This window comes from Lissotriton vulgaris, chromosome 2_1 (genome assembly GCF_964263255.1).
Source record: "Lissotriton vulgaris chromosome 2_1, aLisVul1.2, whole genome shotgun sequence".
Lineage (NCBI taxonomy): Eukaryota > Metazoa > Chordata > Amphibia > Caudata > Salamandridae > Lissotriton > Lissotriton vulgaris.
In genome coordinates, this window is record NC_141687.1 from 2,110,952,528 (window position 1) to 2,110,975,605 (window position 23,078).

The window sequence follows — 23,078 nt, forward strand, 5'->3', positions numbered from 1 at the left end:
ACTTGAGCAAAACAATAGGACGAGTGGGGTTTGGGCCAGTCCCTTTCTGATGATGGCACAGCTTTCTTGATTATCTATTTTTTTTTCTGTTAGCGAGGGACCATTGCAGGATGGGAGTCATGAATACACGGTGTCCATCTTGGAATTATTTTTAAAAAATCATCCAAAGATGTCAATCACACCTGAGCATGCATGCACATTGGCCATCATTGGATGCTTTTTCTTTAAAGCATAAAAACAATTATTCCAAAATGGCCACTGGAAAGACATGCACTGCACCCATTTTTATATATTTTTTTTAATTCCAGGGTAATTGCTGTATCTACCTACGCATACACGGTGGCTGTCTACTAAAAAAGAAATAAGCACTGGCAAGTCTCCTGGGCAAGGCCTATCGGCTATGCAATGCTTATTTATTTTGTCATACTATCTATTTAACCTTTGGCTCTCTTTTACACTCTCGTTCTGTTTTCGTTCTGTTTTCGTTCTGTTTTCTTCTCTGACTATATTTTTTACTGGCTCAGGTCAGCACTCGCACTACATTTCTCTCTCTCGCTTATTTAACACAGTTGTTCCTGCTCTCCTTTCTATTCTGTAATTCTTTTCTGCTTTCTTGCCTCCCTGCCCTTAATTGCGTCTAGAGATTACTAATTTCATTGCCTGGGATGTGATTCGAAGTCTGTAAGGGTTTGCCACTGACTTCCTATAGTAAAGTAGAATTATCAGGCCAATTCTTTGGTTATTAATTGATATTAAACAAACGTGTTCACAAATAACAACATAATCACTAAAATGTGTTCATGTGGAGAAATGCCAAATAAATATGCAACGTTTCAGTCTAAGCGTGCTCACAACGTGGCCTTGAGCATTCTAAATCACAAACCTATTTAAAACAAGTCTTGACAGCGAATTACCGGTCTCATTTAATTTCCTTGAAGTCTGAGGTTGGAAAATCAGCTCAGGGCCTTTTAATGTGGAATTTCTGGAACATTTCGCAACACCCAATTGCTGTCTCTATGTGAGACAGAGGTGAGCTGTTTTTCAGTTTATCTATACTTATCACAGTATTTAAAGAACACCAGGCCTGCCTTAGTTTTAGATTGAGGCCTTCTCAAGGCTCCTACATTACTGCTATGCTCTCTTTGGTAAAACAAAAATATTAAACCAGTTAAATCCAAAATGAAGTTAAATACAAAACAATTGTGCAACTGTTTCCCAGCTGATTGTGCACTGCATGGATTGTAACACGGGCATTTCAATTTAAATCCCTTTGTCATCTCGTTTTTTGCCTAGAACATTACGTTAAATTATATTTTTACCTATAATAACAACATAAACAATTGACCCCTGGTGGATCTGAGTTGACAGCAATGCAACAGAGAAATTATTTGTTTTATGGTCACCATTCGAAATAAATGTGTATATAACAAACTATTTGTTCCCAAGTTGTGCGAAAATAGAAATACAATTATTCTTTACATCCCTGTGTGAAGAGGTTGATTTGCTACCCAATGGCGTGTAAAATAAAAATGTTATGACTCTTTAAAATGTCTGTTACTATATTTGACTCTTCTAAAAGTTTTGCTTGCAGTCATAAGCATGTTCATTATATTTTTGCAATTTGCTTATCTTCTAGAAAACGCTGGTTGATGTGACACTGGAGAACTGCGATATTAAAGATGAGATCAAAAGTTTGAAACTTTCTTATGAAGAATCCCTGAAAAAATTAAAGGAAAGGCAGAGAGAGCTGGAAACTGCCCAAGTGGAAAATTCAATGCTGAAGCTTAAGGTATACTATCAAGTTATCTTGTCTTCCTATTTGGTCTTGGGTTTAGTTTGCCTGCCAAGTAACATTTTATTATCACCTAGGTTATTCAGTTCCACAATTAGTGCCTTTACAATTGGTGCTGCCACAAGCTTGTGCCTTTACTAGCTGAGCTAACGACAGGGAAAAAACTAATTTCTAATGCGACGGCACAACAAGATGTAAGAGTACATCAACCGTGTCCTAGAATTACACAGTTGTGCACTACACACGTGTGTTGATGAAAGTAAGGTAAACATTCATGGAAACTGCATTCCTTTAAACTTTATGACCCATTTGCATGGGTGTATTTCCAGCTGTTAATCGCCTCTTATTAAATATGAAAAGGCAAAAACAATGTTATAGTAAAAGACATACAACGAAAATGCTGCTGCCATACCAGTGCTTTCCACCACAGTATTCTGTCACATGTCCAAGTGCTCCATGTGTCTCTGTGCCAGTCCACCTGTTGTGCTTGTCTGTCTTGGTTTATTTCCTTTCAGACTCTAGCACTCCCCATACTCCTTTCCTACCCTTTTAATCCGCCTTCTTGCTGCCAGTTTCCATACTCCTGATACACCTTTATCCCACTAGACTCCTCAAAAGCTTACTATTTCTAAACATGTAGACCTCCTTTACCCTGTGGCTTAGTCTCTTACTTTTGTCTTGCACATGGGATTGGTGAACATGCTGAAAATAAGTCCTTAGGCTGTTTTCCATATAGCTCAGCTTATAGTTTTTAGATTTGATTTGATGCAGTGGGCTGTACACCTTATTTGACCAGTTCTTTAACCTTCACATGTAGGGACCTTTGGCTCTGCCCTAAAGGAACATTATCCGCTGATAGATGCATTGTTTAAAGAAGCCAATCTTTTCTATTTCGTTTTCCCACATCTACAGTTATCTGCCAGTAGATTTGGTGCACTGGAATAGTAGTGTGTGCTCTACACCAAGACCGGGCCGGACTGGCCATAGCGGGCACCGGGCTTCTCCTTGGAGGGCTAGTGGGGTGCTGCCGGTTTTGTCCCTGTGGGGTCCAGATTTGTCACTGGGGGCAGGTTTTTGCAGCAGTGCTGCAATATCGTCCCCCTGTTACAAAAGCATAGAGCGGTGCTTCTTGCTAGCACACCCACCTTCCTCATTTCCCTTCCCCCTGCTCCCAAGGCCGGTGGTGCACCAATCTGCCAGGGCTGGTTCCTGTTCCCAGTCGGTCCTGCACCAGGCAGAACACCCTGCATGTGAATTCCTTGAAATATATGTTTTTACTTGTGACAATCTTCATTACCTTCGAGTTCACTAGGTCTTGGCATCTCCGCTCCCCAACGCCTTCTACCTCTCCCCATACATTCCATTATAGAACAGAATGCCTAGTAAGGCACATTCCACCAGCATACAAGATCAAACCACAACCGATTTCTCAAAATAGTTATTAATTCTATGTTCCCATGCAATAATTCAACTTTCCGATTTCCGTGACAGGTAATATAAATGTTATTATTTATGAGCTCTTAACCATCATAGGGAAACTCTACTACATAAAATAATGCGGTGTCCCAGAAAGACCTGCAAAAAAGAGGTCGACTTTATTTGATTGTTGGACAATGCCCAAAGCAAGCAATACATATTTTGAAGGAGGATATGGAGAAAATGATTCCGTAGATGCTTAAAGTCATACAGGAATTAAATTGCAGTACTTGATTTGGTGTTTGGAAAGCTTCAATGACATCTGGCATAAAGGTTATGGGGTAGCCTGTGACTCCTAAGTAGACCCCTCAATTCAGGTTTGTTTTTTCCATGTAAAGTTTTTTTTAACATCTTTATTTGTGATTTTAAGTTACAGCAAATAATCAACGTAGGCACCATTTGCAGGTGAAACCTCTTAAGTGCTACAGTACAAGCTAGTAGACTTCATGGACACAACTTCCAATGTTGGGCAGGAACAGGATCACGCCCTCCCTATGCTCGGGTGGACCCCCTCACCACCACTCTCTCTGTCTGCTTGACTCAGTGTTAGTATGAATTTTCTACTGTATACTCCCGGGTCAATACGTGCTTGTGTCCTGTGTGTTCCAGTACTCCTCCGTCTATGTTTGCACTTACAACATTTCAGCCTATATCTACAATCCTCCTCCTGCATATGTCTTTTCACCGCTACTGCTCATTCTTCCAGATCTCTCCTCCATTGCCTCAGCATGGGATCAAAGTGAGCTAAAGAATGATGATTGATTCAACTAGGGGTGGGCGGAATTTGTGTAATCGCGTTACGCAAATCTCCGCAAAACAGTAAATAAATCTCTGCGAACACGCAGAAATTCCGCGAACACGTGGAATTGCTTGTTCGCGATGCTTTTTTCCTGTTCACAATTGCTATTTGCATGCTCATGGGGAAATATCTCCCATACATGCGTTTTGAGAACGTGAACATGCAAAAAATTTCGCAAATTCGCTGAACGCAGAATTTTGGGCAATTTCGCTTTATCCGCGGAACGTGAAATTACCAAAATTCCGCAAGTTCCACGGTCGGAACGGGATTTACCGCCCAGACCTAGATTCAACCCAGATCTGTAACTGGGGGTGAGTGTCTGAAAAGTTTCAGCACTCCGTCCATCTTCTCCTTGTGTTTGCTTTGCTCACCGTTAGTTGGCAGGGTATGTCCAGTCGTGGAACCCTTGCTCACTTTGCCACTGGATTCAAGCTAGCCTGGCTGATGAGGGGTGTTGCCCCGAAACTGGTCCCATGAGGCACAGGGTCAGACACTCGCCTCCAGTCACAGACCTCTGTTCAATGGATGTATGACGGTACCACGCGTACTTTTACAACGCGTACCGTTACAACGCTACTTTAACCACGCAAGTCGTTACAACGACTTGCGTGGAGGAGCGCTGAATAGTAAATTTTTTAATTTACTATTCCAACTCCAGTCCCCGTGGACTCTAGGGAAGGAGTTGGATAGTAAATTAAACTATTTACTATCCTGGAGCGCCCTCCAGCGCAAGCCGTTGTAACGACTTGCGTGGTAAAAGTAGCGTGGTAACAGCACTGCGTTGTAAAAAATGCGTGCTAACCGTTGTATACCCTGTTCAATCCATCATCGTTCTTTAGCTCACTGCGCCACCCCAGTTCAGACCTAGCCATATTCAAATCAGTCTCGACCCTGTACCTTTTGAGAACAGTCCAGCTTGAACTGCCAAACCAGGTCTTCCCTGGACAGGAAACAAGCATCCTGGCACTGGTTTCTGGGTAACACCCTCCATCGCCAGGCTAGCTTGAATACAGAAAGATGACACCAGGCCTCCATGAAGGAGTTATATACTATGTACAAAAGGATAAGTAGAACATTCTACAAAATATGGCAGTGAATTTAAGGGGTCTTTTTTCCTCAATACAAAAAAATTGGGATTAGGGCACTGGAGGAGTGTAGGATATTGGTAAGATGTGCATGGATGGGTGGATTTTGTGGATCTAGCCATCTAGATTATAGAAAAGTAAATATTTAGGTTGTCAGAAAGTATCAAGTCAGAGACCACAACTTGTGTAATTAGGAATGTTGATAAAATTGAACCAAGAATAATTATGAAGACAAATGTGAACTGATATGAGTGCATTGCTTTGCAAGTCTTTACAATGCCAACCTTTACATGTAAGAAAATCAATACAAAACGTTTGTCAAAAGAATGCTGGAAACCTCTAGCTGGCAGGAAATTAAAGAAAGTGATCTCAAAACTGCATGAAAATTTAAGCATAGCCAAACTTGGGAAATGTTTACAGCATAATTTCTACTGCATACAATAGGTTGTAAAATCTTTTATACACACAAGATTGCAACCTTATAAAGCACAATAGGTAAGACAAAATTATTAAAAAAAAAATTTTGAACAGCAGTGCGATTTTGTTTTTCTTCTGATGTGTGTATGGGCAATCAAAATATAACTCCAAGAATGATGCAAGACTATCTTGCATTGAACATAGTGTGTTCTGTAGATCTCAGATTGAGTGACACATATCAATTTAGAGTTAGCTGTAGGATTTCAAAACATCAACTTTATTGACCAGGAATATGGAAGACCGAATTATGCTACATGGATATCCAACAATAGAAACCTTAACCAATTACTCAATGGTGCCTGGCCACTGCATTGACCATAGAAAAACAATGTGTCATTAGACAATCGGACATTGGCATTATATGAAAAATGGAACCAGGGAATGCTAAAGAATTGAACAATGTGAGGTGAAGAGTACAATCTTTGCAAGGAAGATCCTATTTCACGTCTTAAGACAGCTCAAACCTTTGCGTGATATTACGTTTTCGACTTCCATTTCTAAGATGATGTATTCAAGATTCTTAAACAGCCTTTCTCAAAGTTTGATGTATATAATGTCACATGAAAATATTTGTCAGTGAAAGTAAACGTTGATGGAGTTCTGTTTTATCACATTAACTGTAGCTCTTATAGAGAAGTATTGAGAATGTTAACAATGTAAAGTATGAGATTGTTTAGTCAGTGTCATATTATCAAGATATTTCATTTTCTAAATATACATAACAGGCCTTATTACAAATCACACAACTGTGCATGACCATACATTGTTTCTTACATATTTTCTTTGGTAGGTGGAATCTTCACAGGAAGCGAATGCTGACGTTATGAGGGAGATGACGAGAAAATTACACAGACAGTATGAAGAGAGGCTACAAGAAGAAGAAGCAAAGCATTTTGCGGAGAGAGAAGCTCTAGTAGTATGTACATCTAGTCTTGATGTTTTGCCATTGCTATTATTTTCAGTACGCTTATGGATATATTTGAACTTTCCCCCCTGCCTAAATGTCATCACAAGGTACTAGAAGTCCAGTCTTTCTGCTTCACAAATTCTTGTTTGATGTAAGGGCACATTCCTGTTAATTATTTCCATGCCCCACAAATCCTTCCAATGCACCTTCTGCTGAGTTCTATTTTTTCTGTAGATTGGAAATGACTTAAACTCTAAGTTTATAGTTTTCTTTTTTTAAAGTCAGATTGTGTTTCATGCTCACGGCTACAATATTTAATCATTGTGTTAGTACTATTAGTGTTATTTGTTTTCTAATTTTAGAAAACATTACCTTGTACAGCCTTATGATACAATCTAGGATGCCTGTTTTTCCAACTGCTTAATTTCATGGCATGCATCTTTCTTTAGTTAGTAATCCATTGTCGTATATTTTCTATTCCAAATATTCCTCAAAAGACTCCTCTAACATTACTACGCAGTGATCTATTGATACTAGAGTTCATTCTAGGCTCTGTGTAACAGTGGGATTCTGGTATCTGTGCCTCCAGTTCCATGTAGATGAAATGTCAATATTTAGTGTTTTTCACCTTGTTCTAAGTAACAAAAATGATTATTTACTTTAAGTCCACTTGGTTATTTTTTTAATTTCTTTGCTGCAAATGTCTGAACTATGGCAGAGCTGGTTGAATACCTTCTGTTAACCCTTTCTTCATCACAGGCCCAATATTGAAGTTACTACATTGAAAATGCCTCTGTTTTGATCTCGTTCATCAAACATATTTTGGCAACTCACTTAAGAGCTAGAGCTGCATGGCGCTAGGAGCTTTAATCTGGGCTTGCTTTTTCTTTCTGTACTAATTGGGCTCCTCTGGCTGTTGCAGTGGCAGTCAAGCTTTTTAATGACAATTTGTTCACATGTATTTATAATTGTGAAGGAAGCTTCTTATTTTGGGTAATCAAAACATCAAGAACACAAGCAATATTTCATGTCTTATCCATTAGCTACCAATTAGCTAGAAAGGGAAGAGAATGTGGCCTAATGGTTAGGGCGGTTCACTTCGTAGCTGGGGAACCGGGTTCGAGTCTTTGCAGAGACACTCAACATTTTGTGATTCTGGGCAAATCACTTAATCTCCCTGTGCCTAACAAAAAAAATGAATGCATCTGTCTAACGTAACAGGTGCTCATGTAAATCGCTCTGATACCTTCGGGTCTAGTGTGCGCTATATAAAACTCCACATGAAAATAAAAGAAAGCCCTTATTATTCTCCTACCTCTGTGGCATCCTGCTAACCAGTTACAGCTATGAGGGTGTCTTTAACAGCAGGGGAACAGTGGCTTTACTAGGGTCCCCCTCATCTCCTGTCAAGGGTGCTTATGTGTATTACCAAGCTGATTTTTTTCTTTTGTCACATTCTGTTTTTTCTTTCTTTATTATTCAGCCATTAGTCGCTTGACCAGATTTTAGATAAACTATTTTACAATTGCTTAAACTATTTTCATCGGCCTGGTTAAATTCGGTTTCTAAAATGCATGTCATGGTATTCCTCTTTAGAACCAAGGCAACTAATGATTAATTATGTAGATTTTGAATACAATTATGATCAATCAGGGATTTATGAAATGAGCTACTCACCCGTGAGGGTCTCAGGCGCTGGGTGGGGGGAGGTCGTACAGCTGCATGCGGCTCCATTTTACTCAAATAGCCAGGCCCTTAGGCTCTTCCTTAAGGCATTCACACTGGGGGAACATCTGATGCAGAGCAGTAGCTCGTTCCAGGTTTTTGCCGCGATGTAGGAGAAGGCTCCTCCACCCGTTCTGGTTCTGTGGATGCGAGGGGTTTTGCCCAGGCGAGGTCAGCAGAGCAAAGGGTTCTCTTGGGTGCGTAGAAGGAGACTCTTTCATTGAGGTACTAGGGTCTGATGTTGCGGAGGGATTAGTAGGCCTGAGTGAGTAGCTTGTAGGTCACTCTCTTCTCGACGGGGAGCCAGTGGAAGTCTCGTAGGTGGTGGGTGATGTGTTCTTGTCATGGGGGCCTAGGATGAGTCTGACAGCTGTGTTTTGGATGTTCTGGAGTGTTCAGAGCAGGGATTTGTTGATTACAGCATAGAGGGAGTTCACGTAGTCCAGTCTGCTGGTTATGAGTGCGTGGGTGACTGTATTTCTGGATTTGGAGGGGATCTATTTGGAGCTCTTGCAGAGGATCGTAGGGTGTTGAAACGTGGTGGAGACTGCGTTGATCTGTCTGATGCAGAGGGGGTGAGTATGGTCCTTTCGAGTGTGGGGGGGGGGTCGCAAAGGGCGGTTGGTCACCAGGTGCTGCTCATCCAGGGAGCAACTTCTTTTTATTCCTTCTGAGAAGCTTAGTCTGGTGGTGTCGGGCTCCTCTGTGAGGGAGAGGATGAGCTGGGTGTCATCAGCTTAGGATACTATGCGGAGTCCATGCTGTCCGAGAATGGCAGCGAGGTGGGTCATGTAGCGTATGGCTGAGCGATGATTCTTGGGGTACTCCGCAGCTGATCTCTGTGGGTTCTGAGAGGAAGGGCGGAAGTCTGATTCTTTGGGTTTGGCCGGTGAGAATGAAGCAGATCCAGTCGAGGGCCAGTATATTGGAGTCTGGCGGCGAGTGTGCATTGGGAGACTGTGTTGAAAGCCGCAGAGAGATCTAGTAGGATGAGGGCCCATGCGAAAGTCGCTGTGGTGGCTAGGAAGGGCGGTCTCAGTGCTGTGCTTGCAGTGGAATCCGGATTGGGTGGAGTCCAGGATGGAATTCACTTCAATGAAGTTCATGAGCTTGCTGTTGCCGATCTTCTCAGTTGCTTTCGCTGCGAAGGGGAGGAGAAAGATGGGTTTTAGGTCAGTCAGGTCGGCGGAGTGCTTCTTGAGGAAGGGTATGTCTTATGCGCGCTTCCAGTCGTTCGGTGATCTTGCTCCAGTTCCTGCACAGGTGGCGTGGTGTAGGTTTGTGTGCAGTGGGTTTAGAGAAGAAGTGATCGCAGTGATGGTCTGTTCAGATGGGTTGCATGGTGTCACTGAAGTGGATGTTGTTCCCTCGAGGGTGTGTCCTGCCTTGTGGGTTGGGGGTGCTGACGAGCTGCTTCAGTCCAATGTTGGCGAGGTTGCCCAGGAGGGCAGTGGAGTTGGGGTTGCTGACGTTGTTGAAGTGGAAATTCAGGTCTCCGAGTAGTAGGTAGTCCATGGAGGCGATGGTGTGGGGTTTGGGGTGCAATGAGTTCAGTGATGGTTGTGGAAAACGTGTGAGTGGTCCGGCAGGTCTGTAGGCTAGGGTGCCACGTTGGATCTTTCTGTGGTTGGTCTAGATCTGGAAAGGGAGATGTTCCCTGGGGGTCGGGGAGTCGGTAGTGCTGGATGTGATGAGCCAGAGGGAGTTCTTGTGTGTGATAGTGAGCCCTCCTCATGGGTGGTTGAGGTGGTCCTTCCTCTGGATCTTGTATCCTTCTGGGCTGGTGGTAGTGATGTCGGGGACAGAATTGGCGTTGGTCCAAGTTTCTGTGAGGAAGACGACGTCTGGTGACAGGATGTTGAGGAGCTCCCAGACTTCTACGGTGTGTCTGTGTAGGGAGCGTATGTTGAAGAGTATGCAGTTCAGGGGTTTGGTTGCTCTGGCGTCCAGTTGGTGCGTGGTAGGAGGTGGGTGAAGGTGCGGCGGCAGTCTCTGCAGAGGAAATGGCCGCAGGTGGTGTTCCGCGTCAACAGCAGGCAGTTGTTGTTTCTTCCGTGGTTAAGTGCGTGGAGGGCGGCTGAGTTGTAGCGTTGGGCGGTCGGAGAATAGGTGCACCTTTAAACAGGGACCGGGGAGGAAAACGCAGCTGAGAGGCGGGAGCGGGAATAGGCTGGAGGAGAGGGGCAGTGGGGGCAGCAGCGACGGTAAAAAGGCGAGAGGGACACAAACAAGGCAAAATAGGAAATAAGGACACAGCCAGGCACAAAAAGAAGTAAAAAGAATAAAAGGCAGCAGATAGGCACAATATACAAAAACCAGGTAGACCGAAAAAAGACAGAGGCAGAAAACAGAAAGGCTGGCCAAGCGGACCCGCAGAATAGCACTGGACCACCAGGGATGTGGCCGGGCAGGAGCCTGCGGGTGGATAGGGCCTTGAACACCTACCAGAGACAGGTGCTGGGGGCAGCAGCACAGAGGCGGAGCTAGATAAGAAACATTACATTAAAGCAATAGCTCAGTTTAAAGCAGTTGTATTTACTTAAATAGGTGCACAACCACATTTTTGTTCACATTTTTAAGATACTGGGGTATTTATGTCAGTGCTGTTCACCCTATGTGGGAAGGGTATGCCCAGACGTGGGTCCCATGCTCACTAAGCCACTGCAGTCAAGCTATCCTGGCTGAAGACGGCTGATAGCCAGAAACCAGTCCTAGGATGCTTGATTCCCGTTCCAGGGAAGACATGGCTTGGCAGTCGGGCTGGACTGTTCCCATGAGGCACAGGGTCAAGACTGATTTGCATATGGCCACGTCTGAACTGGGGTGGCTTGGTGAGCAAAATAACGATGGATTAAACCCAGATCCGTGACTGGAGTGTTTTGCCATTGTGCAACATTCCATCCATCATCTTGTGTGTTTTGCGGTATGTATGTCAGTGACATTGCTTCCTTTGTTTGCTAAGGTAAAAACAAACCAATTTCTCAAAGCCATTGAAGATGCCAATGAAAAGGTGCGAATTGCAGAAATAAGGATTGGGGAACGTGATCAGCGAATAGAAGAGTTGGATCGGTTGATCATTTGCATGGAAGAGGTAACACATATCACTTACCTGTTCAAATGTGCTTTTATGTATCTTTTTTATGATATTATTTGAGATAAACCTGTAAACAGACGGCATATTATTTTTTTTTACATTGTCTAACAATATTTTACTTGTTTGTAAATCAGGATAAGGAGATGGATAAAAATATACTGCTGGTAATTGTTTTTTAAACACCTAATCCTTTACATAATAGGTCTGAATCACTTTTGAATATGCACAGCAAATCTGAGGATTTAGGATCATTGTAGCAATGGGCATTCTGACACAAGGTTAAAGTCAATTGTAATTCAAGAAAACTTTTAGAGTGTATGGATATTTTACTAATTTGAGTTTCTCTTTTTTTCTGTTTCAACACTGGTGACTTGACTCATTGAGCGCTTGTTAATTTAGACATGGGCTCTAAAAAAAATTGCTTATTTAGAGTTTAGTGAAGCGTTTCAAAACTGAGTGCGTGGACATTATGATGAAACCCCACAATGAAGAACACCCTCCTGACAAAATCAGGATGGCAGATCTCCATTTTTAAGTCTCGCCTGAGCTAGCGCATGCACTAGCTCAAGCGAGACCTTAAGTAAGTGGGTTTTTAATGTGCTACTAAAGAGGCTTTTGCTGGGCTCAAGCTTGTGGGCACGTGCGTGTGAACATGTACAGGTCATCTGGCTTCTGTAATGGCTCATTAGGCCTTACAATGCTCCTCCACCCCCTCTGTCTCTCTGTTCTCACTACCCCCTCCCTTCTCCCCCTCCCTCTTAATCAGCTTTATCTTCAGGCACCCTTACAGCGCGCGATATTACTTTCATGTTCACGGGCGCATCAGTTTCATGTCGCGCGGCCAAAACCCGCATGTATTGAATCATATAATTGCTCACTATGTTGTTTAACATAGTGAACTTATTTGGAAAATTGACACGTTTGTAAACGTGGTGACGGAGCTACGCTTCAAGGGTAGGCATCGTGTCAAAGTAAGAAGTGGTGGTCAGAAACTTTACAAACTGTTTTCTTGGACTTGTTCCACGTTGACCAGGAGGCATTTTCAATAACTAACTATAGCACACTCTAACCCTTACTAAATAACTCACAATACAAACTCTCTCACTATCAATAACAAACTACGTGTCCAAAAAAAAATATCACTACCTCTAAACGCTCTCTCAATAACTAATTCTCAAACTCTACCTCACTACCTATCTCTACTACTCTCTCTCTCACTAACTAATGGACACACTCACTCATTTGCAATAACAATCTATCACAAACAAACTCTCAATCACACAAGATCAATATCACACTCACAAAGTCAAACTCCCAAAAAAACACATTCACTCTACCACTCTCTATCACTAACTCTCACACTCTCAATCACTAAATCACTCACTCACTCTCTCTTAATCACTAACTCACTCAATCCGAGTCACTAACAAACTATATTTAAAACAGTCTCTCTCACGAAGTCGATCTAACTCAATCCCACAAACTCACTCACACACACTTGCTTTCTCTTACTCACTCTAAAACACTCTATCTTACTCACTCTCTTATACTCACTATTACGAACTCACACTCACTTTCTAACTGGCACGAACAAACGCTCACTTAAAAACTTTGATTAATTCTCACACTGTCTATCACTTACTTCCACTCTCAATAACTGCCCCACTACCAAAAAAATACTCTAAATCACTATCTCTAACTCACTCACAATTTGGCTCTCACTAATTCAGTATCGCCAAATCACTCTTGATTGCTCATTCTCAATTATTCAGTATCAATAACTCACTAACATACTCTCTCTTATAAACTATCACTAACAAACTAACAATAATTAACTCTCAAAAATACTTGCAATAGCTTACTCTCCCAATCTCTCGCAATAACTTAATCACTCTCACTAAGTAACTAACGATCTCACTATCACTCACTCAATCTCACTCATACTAACTGACTGTCACTAACTCGCTCTGACTGACAAACTGTCAAGATAAAAACTCTCACTTAACTAATATCGCTAACAAAGTCTCATTTGTACTAACTCATTTACTCACTATCTATCACTAACTAAAAAAGTAACTCTTCCAATCACTCTCAATAACTATATCACACTCTCTCTCAGTAACAAACTCTCACACTATCTTTCACAAACTAACACACTCACTCAGACAAAAAGATAACTCTCTAACTATCACATACACACTCACAGTAACAAACTGTTACAAAAAACCCTGTATCTCTCAGACAATAACTAACAAACTCACCTGGCTCCCAGTCAGAGAGAGAATAAAATTCAAGGCGCTCTGCATATCATACCAAGCATTTCACAGAGCAAGCCCGGAAATCAACCATTCACTTCTCTCCCCCTACTGCCCCGGAAAAACCCTGCGCTCCACGAATGCACTTCTCGCCGTAGTTCCTAGAATCAAAAAGGCTAGAGCAGGAGGTAGGTCCTTTTCTCTGAACGCTGCCAAACTATGGAACTCGCTCCCCTTCTCACTTAGAGCCAACCCCACCCTTCTACACTTCCGCAAAGAACTCAAAACACTCCTATTCAGAAACTAATCCCCCCCCAGTCTCCTCCCCTCCTCAGAATCTGTTTTTTTCCTCTATTAGCGCTTGGACGCCTTCGAGCAGCAGCCGCGCTTTACAAAACCCCTTCACTTCACCATAAAAAATAAATCATTCTCACTAACATACTCTCACTAATAAACGTTCTCACTCACTAATAAACGTTCTTACTCTCTCACTATCACATTCTCACAATAACCACAGTAAAAAAACTCACAAAATAAAAAAAAAAACAAATCCAATAGGTCTAGCCTTACAAACATTATAGCTGTTTAGACATGCAAAAAGTAATATTCAGTTATGCAGCATAATATCCTTGCAGCAACAACTGCAACCATTACATAGATAAACACTTATAAGGTCCCAAAAGCGAGACCTATTGGCGATGCCAATGCTTGTTGAAAATTGTCATGACAACAAAATAACTATTCCATGAAAATCCACAGATTTTCGTGATAAAGAGGAAAAAAGCAAATGTCAATAGGGGAAAAAGGGGGTAGGGGCTAGAAAAGATTTGTGGCAATGGAAGAGACAGGCCCACGCCATTGGTGTAGACTTCCACCATGAAAGAAAAAGAATAGAAGAAACTAAATGTGTGCCCAATGAGGAAACACCCCATTCAAAGAAAGAGATGAGATAGAACAAGGAGCAGAGAAGGGTGGGGTTAAAGTAAGCTCCCTAAAGAAAAAAGAGCAGTATTAGAAAAACATGTTGAAAGATATTTTTCACTAAGGACATTCACTAGGTTGGTTTCGTCAGTCTGGTGAAAGCTGATGTAGGTAAAAGACATCTCCATTAAAGGATCGACAAAGGTTTGTCAGAGCATGTTTCTTTAGATGTTTTCTTTGAAAACGCATACAACTTTAAACATTACATGGAGTATGTAGGAAGGCAGCATGAATGCATTTGAGATCTCCATTTAAGAGAATGCAAGTCGGATGCTTCGATGTCACACTTCCGCAAATAATCCCTCAGCTAATACATATTGGAAATTATGCTCAAATAAGATTGTCCCATGATCTGAAATGGATAGCAAATTTGAAGAACCACTGTATTGTTATCACTTTTTAGCAGCTGAATCTGCCCTTTCAAAGAATAAAGAATGAGACTGTTCGGCATTTGAACAGATTGTATAATTTTAATGTTGCAGATGTGTTTTGATGAGCAGAAATAAACTGGATATTTAAATCTGTGACAGGCTAACAAGACCATTAAATGGTAGTCAAGTAACGTTTTAAGGATTTGATAACATCAGTTAGCAACACTCAAAACCTGAATTCTTAGTGGGAGGAACCAAAGCCTTTCCCCCACTTTACAAAGCCCATATCTGTTTTACTGACTGATCATTCTCAATCTGTTCCTGCTACTCAAACAAATGATGGACGGAATGCTTATTAAATCATACATTTACCCCCAAGTCAAGGGATTTGGGTTAAATCCATCATTCTTTTGCTCACTATGCTACCCCAGTTTAGACCCAGCCATATGCAAATCAGTCTCGACAGTGCCTCATGGCAACAGTGCAGACCGAACTACCAAGCCATGTCCTCCCTGGACCGGAAACAAGCATCCTGGGACCAGTTTCTGGGTATTACAATTTATCAGCCAGGATAGCTTAAATCCAGTGGCGCAGTGAGCAAGGGACCTGTCCTGATGTAGGAGCTGGAGAATTACAGTTTCACCCAAGGGATTTAAAGTTAATGTTCAAGAAATACCAAACATCTCTGTACCTAGTGATCAGGCCGTCTAAAGCATAGTAAGGTTTCCTTTCCAGTGGACGTTGAATACTCTTACATATCTGGGCATACCAATTGTGCAACACATGTGCAAGTGGTGAAGCAGGGCCAGCAAGTATGGCACAGTGGTGTAGTAGACTAGAGCTCTCAATATGACATACATATCATCTTGAGAGCTCTGAAAGAGTCTGAAAGATGAGGAAATACTCCTCATCTTTCAGGCTCTAGTTACTGGCTCCATTGATGGCCCTGGCCAAACTCCAAAGAGCTATTGACGACTGAACTAGGAAGCAACATAGATTGGCCAGATGCACAATGCACAGAATACCTAAAAAGGGTTGTTGGACTTTCCTAAGATTATGAGCTATTATCAAGCAGCAAACCTCAGAAACCAGAGTTTGAGATGCACTAGTACTTTATGAACCAGATCGTCACAGAGACACAGATATGGAGGGCATCATGGGCGGTAAAAACACATCGGGCATTGTGACTCTACTCGTCTCTGACAAGGCCCATATTTAAGGTCTGGTGTAAAGGAGCACAGCGACTGGTTCTCTCTACATGCACACATTTTGTTCACCCTGATACTGGAAAATCACAACTTTATCTCAGTGACAGGGAAACAATCATTTGACATTTGCAGTGTCAAATGTTGCCAAAGAGTATGGCTTTTTGTTGAACTAGGCATCAGTTCATTCAACTCTTGAAGGTAATATTTGAGACTCTGGAGACAGAACAATACAGATATTGCCAGATCCTCCTCTGGCTCATGAACAACTCCATTAACATTTATGTGAGTAGGCCCATTGAACTGTTTGAAAAATGGTTAATCACACAGTATGGAGTTAAGAAATTCATCTCCGAGATATATATAGACCCTTCATAAAGACAACAACCAGAGATAAACTCTCAAGACAGTGAATGCGAGAGACTGAATTTTATAGGAGACACTCGGTGAGGAAGAAGGAGCAGATACACTATAGAACAATCCAGGTGCACCACGGTAAGAGCAGTGATGAGTATAATCACATATTGGTTTCACACACTGACCAATGCACATGAGTGGGACCCTCAAAGATCTAGTGAATGCTGTCGAGGTTGTCGAGCACATTCACATCTAGTCACCTCTGCTATGACTCTACCCCAAACCGCACTTATGTTAGGCACGTCTTGAATGCCAGCCACTTTATTCACGTTTGAGGCCAGTTTTCTGCCCCTTCCTGTATACACACTGCTGGGTCTACCCAATGAGCGGATCTTTCCTCTGTACTCTTGTAGGGGCAAACAGACGGCAATGGCACTAGGTGAATCCTGACAGGCTGACAAAACCCTGTGAAACTAATATAGAACACCAGAAAATAGGCAGGGAACATACTGACTGTGGAACCTTTCGGGAATTGATAAAATCCCATTGTTGGAGCACAGGGGAGAGGTGCTGGAAACACTATGTGGGCAATCTCTGAGCTATCTCTCCACTAAATCCAGGGAGCTCACATGCCTGCTTTACCTCAGACTGCAGAAGAAAATCACAAACGGAGCACCATAGTTGGCTCAACTAGTGGGCAATGGTGCAACAGCAGGATGGGGGCTAGCTGGGAATGGGATAGGTAGTTGCAGGGGGGTTTTAAGGATAGGGGATATATGTAGGGGTGTAAAAGGCTGCAGTAGAACCCTCCAAAATAACCATGCTGGAGTTTAGAAGGCAAATAAGCAATAACATAAGTATTTGTGAAGAGCATGTTCACCAAAGGGTATCCTGGTGCTGAATTACAGATGTTTGTTACCCAACTCAATATTACTCATTTTATTGACCTCGGAAGGATGAAAGGCTGAGTGGATTTGCCGGGATTAGAACCTTTGACCATGAGGTCGAACATAGGCCCCTTTAGTGGATGCATTAGTCTACTAAGCCACCACACCCGGCTATACAAATGCCTCAACGTTTTTTTTAATCTTGTCTCATTTGTGTGCTTTGAAAGATGGAGATCAATTGTCAGGCTGGCTCTTCTGCAAATTGCTGCTTATTCTTTTAACAGTGAGTGTGATATTTCTTTCACTGACTGCAATTGCAAACTGAGAGGAACCATGTGATAATCTTGATGGGGGTACAAGGAGTATGGTAGTAAAGGATTAAGGATGGCATTTATTTTTAATACACAACAACATTTAAATACCTGTAATTAACTGTACAAATATTTCAAAATATATCAGTATTTAGGAAACAACAAATGAAGCACATTTGCCTCTAACTCGGCAGTTTGATGGAAATAATAATTTTTATGGGGTCAAGACACTTTACTTGATAATATTCAAAAAATAGATTTTTACTGAAACTCAATGTCCGCACATTATATTTGGTGTGCTTTATACTTTTAGTAGTATCATTTTCTTTCCATACAAATTTAGTGACCATTTCAATTGGAAATATGCTGCCTGTAAATGGCATTGTGCTAGTACGCCATGCTTTAGTAATATATTTGTGATAGAGTGCTCCATAATGCACCACTGGCTACCAACTACGTTCTTACCATTCTTTGGTTGAATGTGCATGGTTCATTTGCCTTACTTGTCTTTATCCTCATAGGAGCGTCGAACGTTCAGCACCCAGCGCTGAACGTTCGAAGAACGAATGCTTGCCCGTCGGCCAACGGTCGTGCGCAGCGCTGGCACGGTAGTGCTCGCGACGACCGTTGGCCGACGGCAGCACTTAAGGGGTTAAGTGACGTCTGGAGATTTCACAATCCCTATGACTTCAATTATGTACTTTGATGGCAGCACCTCCACTCTTAAAATTATTCCAGCTACACTGGTTTACATGTGCCATTTATAAAAAATTCCTCACCATCAATTAGTTGTTGGCAAGTGTATGTGTCTTCTTAAACCGTAATAAGATTTGATCCATAACATAAGCTATGGGGTAGACGCTACAAAACAGATTACCTTCCCTCCCCAACTAAAAGATGTAAGAAACAAAAACATGGCATTGATGTAATGAAAAATCTGTGGTTTCAATTCAAAATGTTAACATTGGCCAATGTTTCATTTTACCTTCCATTACTGTGAATGCCACACTTTGTCTGAAAGAAAATACATCTTACCAGCTACCCTGGAGTCCCTTGTTCGTCATTGCTTAATGGGGCAACAGTGACTGATTTCCTATTTCTTTGTCTGCTTGAATTATAGAAAATTATTATCTTGTATTTGGCGGTATTGTTTTTTTACTTATGGTTATGCTTAAAACAGAAATTTTTTATATTTTATCTAGAATGCAACAGATGGAGAGGTTCATTGCTTTAGAAAAAATGGTGAATTTGTCTGAACACAGGTTGTTGCAGTTAGGTGGAAATATGGTGCACTTTCTAATTTTATATTTGAGTGGCTCTTGTTTTCTGACCTACATTTATATTGACTCTCATATTATGGATATTTGAATGAAATCTGGACTTTTACTTAAGATTGCGATGACCTCAATACTGAGTTTTGTCTAGGAGGATGTTAATTCTTCTGTGACAATGAGGACTGAGTAAATACAAATATGTATTCTTTGGATGGTAAACTGGTGTGGTGATTATTTCCTGTTAAATGTTGAAATTGAAAGTACTGTTGCAGGGATTCTGCTCAGGAACAGAACTATGCTTGGGACCATAGAACATCAGTATGTTGGGGCTGAGTCACCATACCACAGCATTATCTATGAGTCGGAGTCCGACTAGCTATAGTGCCTGACTTCAACTCCTAACCTTTCCAGAAAGGCAAGAGATACAGCACCCCAACACTCTTAACCCTCTCCCTGGGAGCTCAGTAACAGGACACAACCTTTCACTCTCTCAAATGTACTTGGAGAGGGTTTGCCTGCCGTGATTGAGAGTCTGGCGGCTGGGGCACCACCTTTAACCCCCTGGTGGTGACGGGGGCTTGGAGGCACGTAAGGTAGAGGCACAACAGGGTGGTGCTGACTTGAGCCACAGATGTGCTCACCCCTCTGACCCGCTGGTCTGTGCAGTGGTGCCCGGGACTTTGCCTGGAGCTTGCCGCCTGAACACTGTGCAACTACTGGTGGGGGGTCCGGGTGACCGGCCCGAAGCGGAGGAGGTGGCGAGAGAGTGGTGAGGCTGAAGCGGTACTGTAGGACACCCGAGGACTGCACGACTGTTGGCCTCTACGCCGTGGAGCAGCTGGGCTTGGAGGCAGTCGGCACTTCAGGTGAGAAGGCGAGTTGGAGTGTGCGCCCCTTTCCGCCATTTTGACTGCTTCCCCATGAGGACCTAGTGCTGCTGGCCCCTAGACGCCCTGGCACACGGAGCTTCATACCCCTGCTGCGGTCCCCTGTTCTACTGTGTCTTGCTGCTGTGGGGAAAATCTGAGGAGGACCTGTGAGAGGCTGGCGCGAGGAAGTGCTGGGCGGAGGCGCCATTGATTACCATTTTAGGTCTGGAGCTATTGGTCACCCAGGCTGACTGCATTTCGCTGCCTGCGCTACGCGGCTTAGCTGCTCAGGGAGTGAGTGAACTTTTGAACTGCAACTTTGGCAGTTAGAAGGTGGTGTGGGGGTCGGCTATTGGGGGCGCCGCCGGGAAGAGGGATGGAGAAGCCGGCACATCCCCACTCTTGACTTGGAGGCATTGTGGGGCCTGGCGTTGCTGCGGCTGCCCATCCTGCGCCCTGTGTCTTGTGTGTTCTAAAGGGCCGAGGGGTTAAACCCTGCTATGGTGGTGTCCTGAGGGGGGACCTGCGGGCCGGATCTGGGGAGGTGTGACTGATTGCATTGCCTAGGCCCCTTTGTTCCACCGAGGCCCTTGCCTGTCTGTCACCGGGAAATTGAGAGTGCCCTCTGTGTCTTACCCTGCAGTCTTAGACGCTATCCTGACGAACACCAGAAGCTGGTGCCCCTGGTTGGTGGCTCCGCCATCTGGCTCAGGCCTCGGAAGTGGAGGGACGGGTCTGATTGTGGCTCCTGACGCCAAGGTGCTGACGACTAGACGAATAGGAAACTGGTGGCCGTTACTTTACATATTGACCTGGGGCTGAGGCCTTGGGCCCCCACAAACTAAAGTTGCTACGTTGGAGAGCGGGAAGAGGACCCTCTAAACATCTAGCGCTGGGCGTGCTGTGGCTGCATTCTTCGACGGCTTTCGAGGCACTGCGGAGCTGGCGATGACAAGATCCAGAGGGGGCAAGGCTGACCTGGCTGCATCCCCCAGGGACAATACTGTTGTGGCAATGTGGGGTAAGGCGGGGGCGTCGACTGCTATTGAGGGATCGTCCCAAGCTACCGGGGACTCAATGCCGGTCACCCAAGTGTTCATGACCTCTTTCATGTCAGAGCTCGAGATGGAGATCGGCTCCCTAAGGTCCAAGGTCCACACCTGCGTAAAGGAGCTTCGGAGGGAGGTTAAGGACTTGGGGGACCGGGTGGATGGACTGGAGAAGACGATGGATGCTCGTACTGAAGATCAGGAGCAGATGTGGCAGCGTCTGGCGGTCTTCGAGGAGCAGAATATAGAGCTCCAGGTGAAGCAGGAAGACCTAGAGAATAGAAGCCGCTGGAACAATCTCTGTATCTGAGGGGTTCGCATCGGAGAAGAAGGGAAGGACATTCTAACGTATGTGGTGCAGCTCCTTCATGAGGTGTGGGGTGATGAGAATGCCTCACTGTGGAATTTTAGTTTGCGAGCTAAACATCATCTGCGCCAGCTTGTCACCCACGTACAACGTGCACGACCGCCATTTTAGGTATCATGGTCTCCCTGTCCACGATCGGCCGCCAGCGCGCTCCTCTGACCCTGCAAGCATCCTCCGCGCACCCTGGCTCCCCCTCCCTCCCTCACATGAGCATAACCCTTCTCCTCCTGCATGACCCTGTCCTTGGGAGTCATGCCCGCGCCTGACCAGCACATCCTCTCCTGCCATGAATACCCCTCTGTTGATAAACCATCCCTCCGCGCTTGATTGTCCACGCGGCATGACTACCCCTCCTTTGATGACCCCTTCCCTCGAGTCCGACCGTCCACACAGGTCCGAGGCCATCGCCTAAGCCGGGAGATACCGTTTATTGCCCCTTATTGTATGAAGTCACTCCTCTTTAAAGGACCCACTGTTGATCAGGGCCTCCCCACCCCCGGGGATATGATCAGGCGCACACATCCTAAGAATCGGCAGAACACTCAGCTGCGTGATGATCCCCTCCTCTTATCAGCAGGTTGAGGACCTCTATTGTGGGGTGGGATTGACACGAGGATTACGGGGATGTCTTTTTCCTTACTTCATAATGTCTTGATTATAATAAAGAAAGGTCACATGCCATAAACCAGTGTATAAGAGGCCAGGCCTCAGAGAGGCTGTTAGAGCACCTCGAGACGATACCTTGTTGTCTGATCTGATGTGTCCTGCTCCGTCGGAATAAAACTTCTGTTTCCTGCCTTCTGGTCTCCGGCGCCTGCCTCACTGCTTGGTAATTTAAATGGTACAAAGGCGGTTAGCGCCGGGCAAATCTTGAAAAGGGTCATAGCCCTACCTTTTTCCACAATTGGCGTCCCAAAGCGTGGGGCCCATCAGTGACACGTGGATCCAGTGGGAGAGGTCCCGACGACAGAGTGAACGACTGCAACGATCGGGAGAGCTCGTGTCAGATAGACCCTCGTCTGACAGCCGATCATCCGACCTTCACTAGTTCCGAACAGACCTCTCTCGAGTGATCTACGGTCCTGACTGGGAACCATCAGGAGTGCCACGAACATCACGAAGAAGAGAGGACGATCGGGCGCTGGATTCGGAAGACAGGAAACCGTCCATGCGGTCCGGGTAAGGTCGTGTAAACACGACAAATTGGGAAATGATTGTTTGATTTGGATAATACTAGTATTACGCTTTGTTGATCCCTCTGGAGATTCACCGTCTGCAAACGGAGAAAACAACAGGCTCTCTCTTTGCAAACAGTGAAGGATAGGTAACGCAGACTTTTGTCCCCATTGTAATCCGTCGTGCCTATCTTCCTCCCCCACTGTTTTCCCGAACTGTCGTTCGTGGATTGTTGTCTGGAGATTCTCTGTCTGCAAACAGGGAAGAACAAGGTCTCTCTTTGCAGGTAGAGAAAGAGTGGGTAACGCAAAACTTTAACACGTCGTACCCACTTATTCTCCCCATTGATTGTTTGATTGACAGTACATTAAGTGTTCGGTATTGGTTCTTTTGAGGTATTCACGGCCTACAAACAACGTAGAATAGAAATATTCTGTCTAGTCTTTGTCCGCCGTGATAAGATAGGTAGTGCAGACCTTTGTCCCCGTTGTAACCCGTCATGCCTATCTTCTCCCCACTGATTGGTAGCCTGTACAGCCCGGACCGCTTATTAGAGATGAACCATCCAGCCCCACTGGAAGGCACCCCTAATAAGGACATGTTCACCAAGCATGGACTAGT

The 23,078-nt window shown here is 43.9% G+C and overlaps 1 protein-coding gene across 3 annotated transcripts in view; it reads left to right on the plus strand.

Annotated features, from left to right (window-relative positions):
- The window catches only part of MYZAP (myocardial zonula adherens protein), a 464,263-nt gene that overhangs the window by 268,752 nt on the left and 172,433 nt on the right, over positions 1-23,078 (plus strand). For all 3 annotated transcript variants that reach the window (XM_086958378.1, XM_086958376.1, XM_086958377.1), the window contains exons 7-9: positions 1,637-1,789; positions 6,420-6,545; positions 11,224-11,352. In XM_086958378.1, coding sequence (XP_086814504.1) covers positions 1,637-1,789; positions 6,420-6,545; positions 11,224-11,352 — 408 coding nt within the window. The remainder of the gene's footprint in view (positions 1-1,636; positions 1,790-6,419; positions 6,546-11,223; positions 11,353-23,078) is intronic.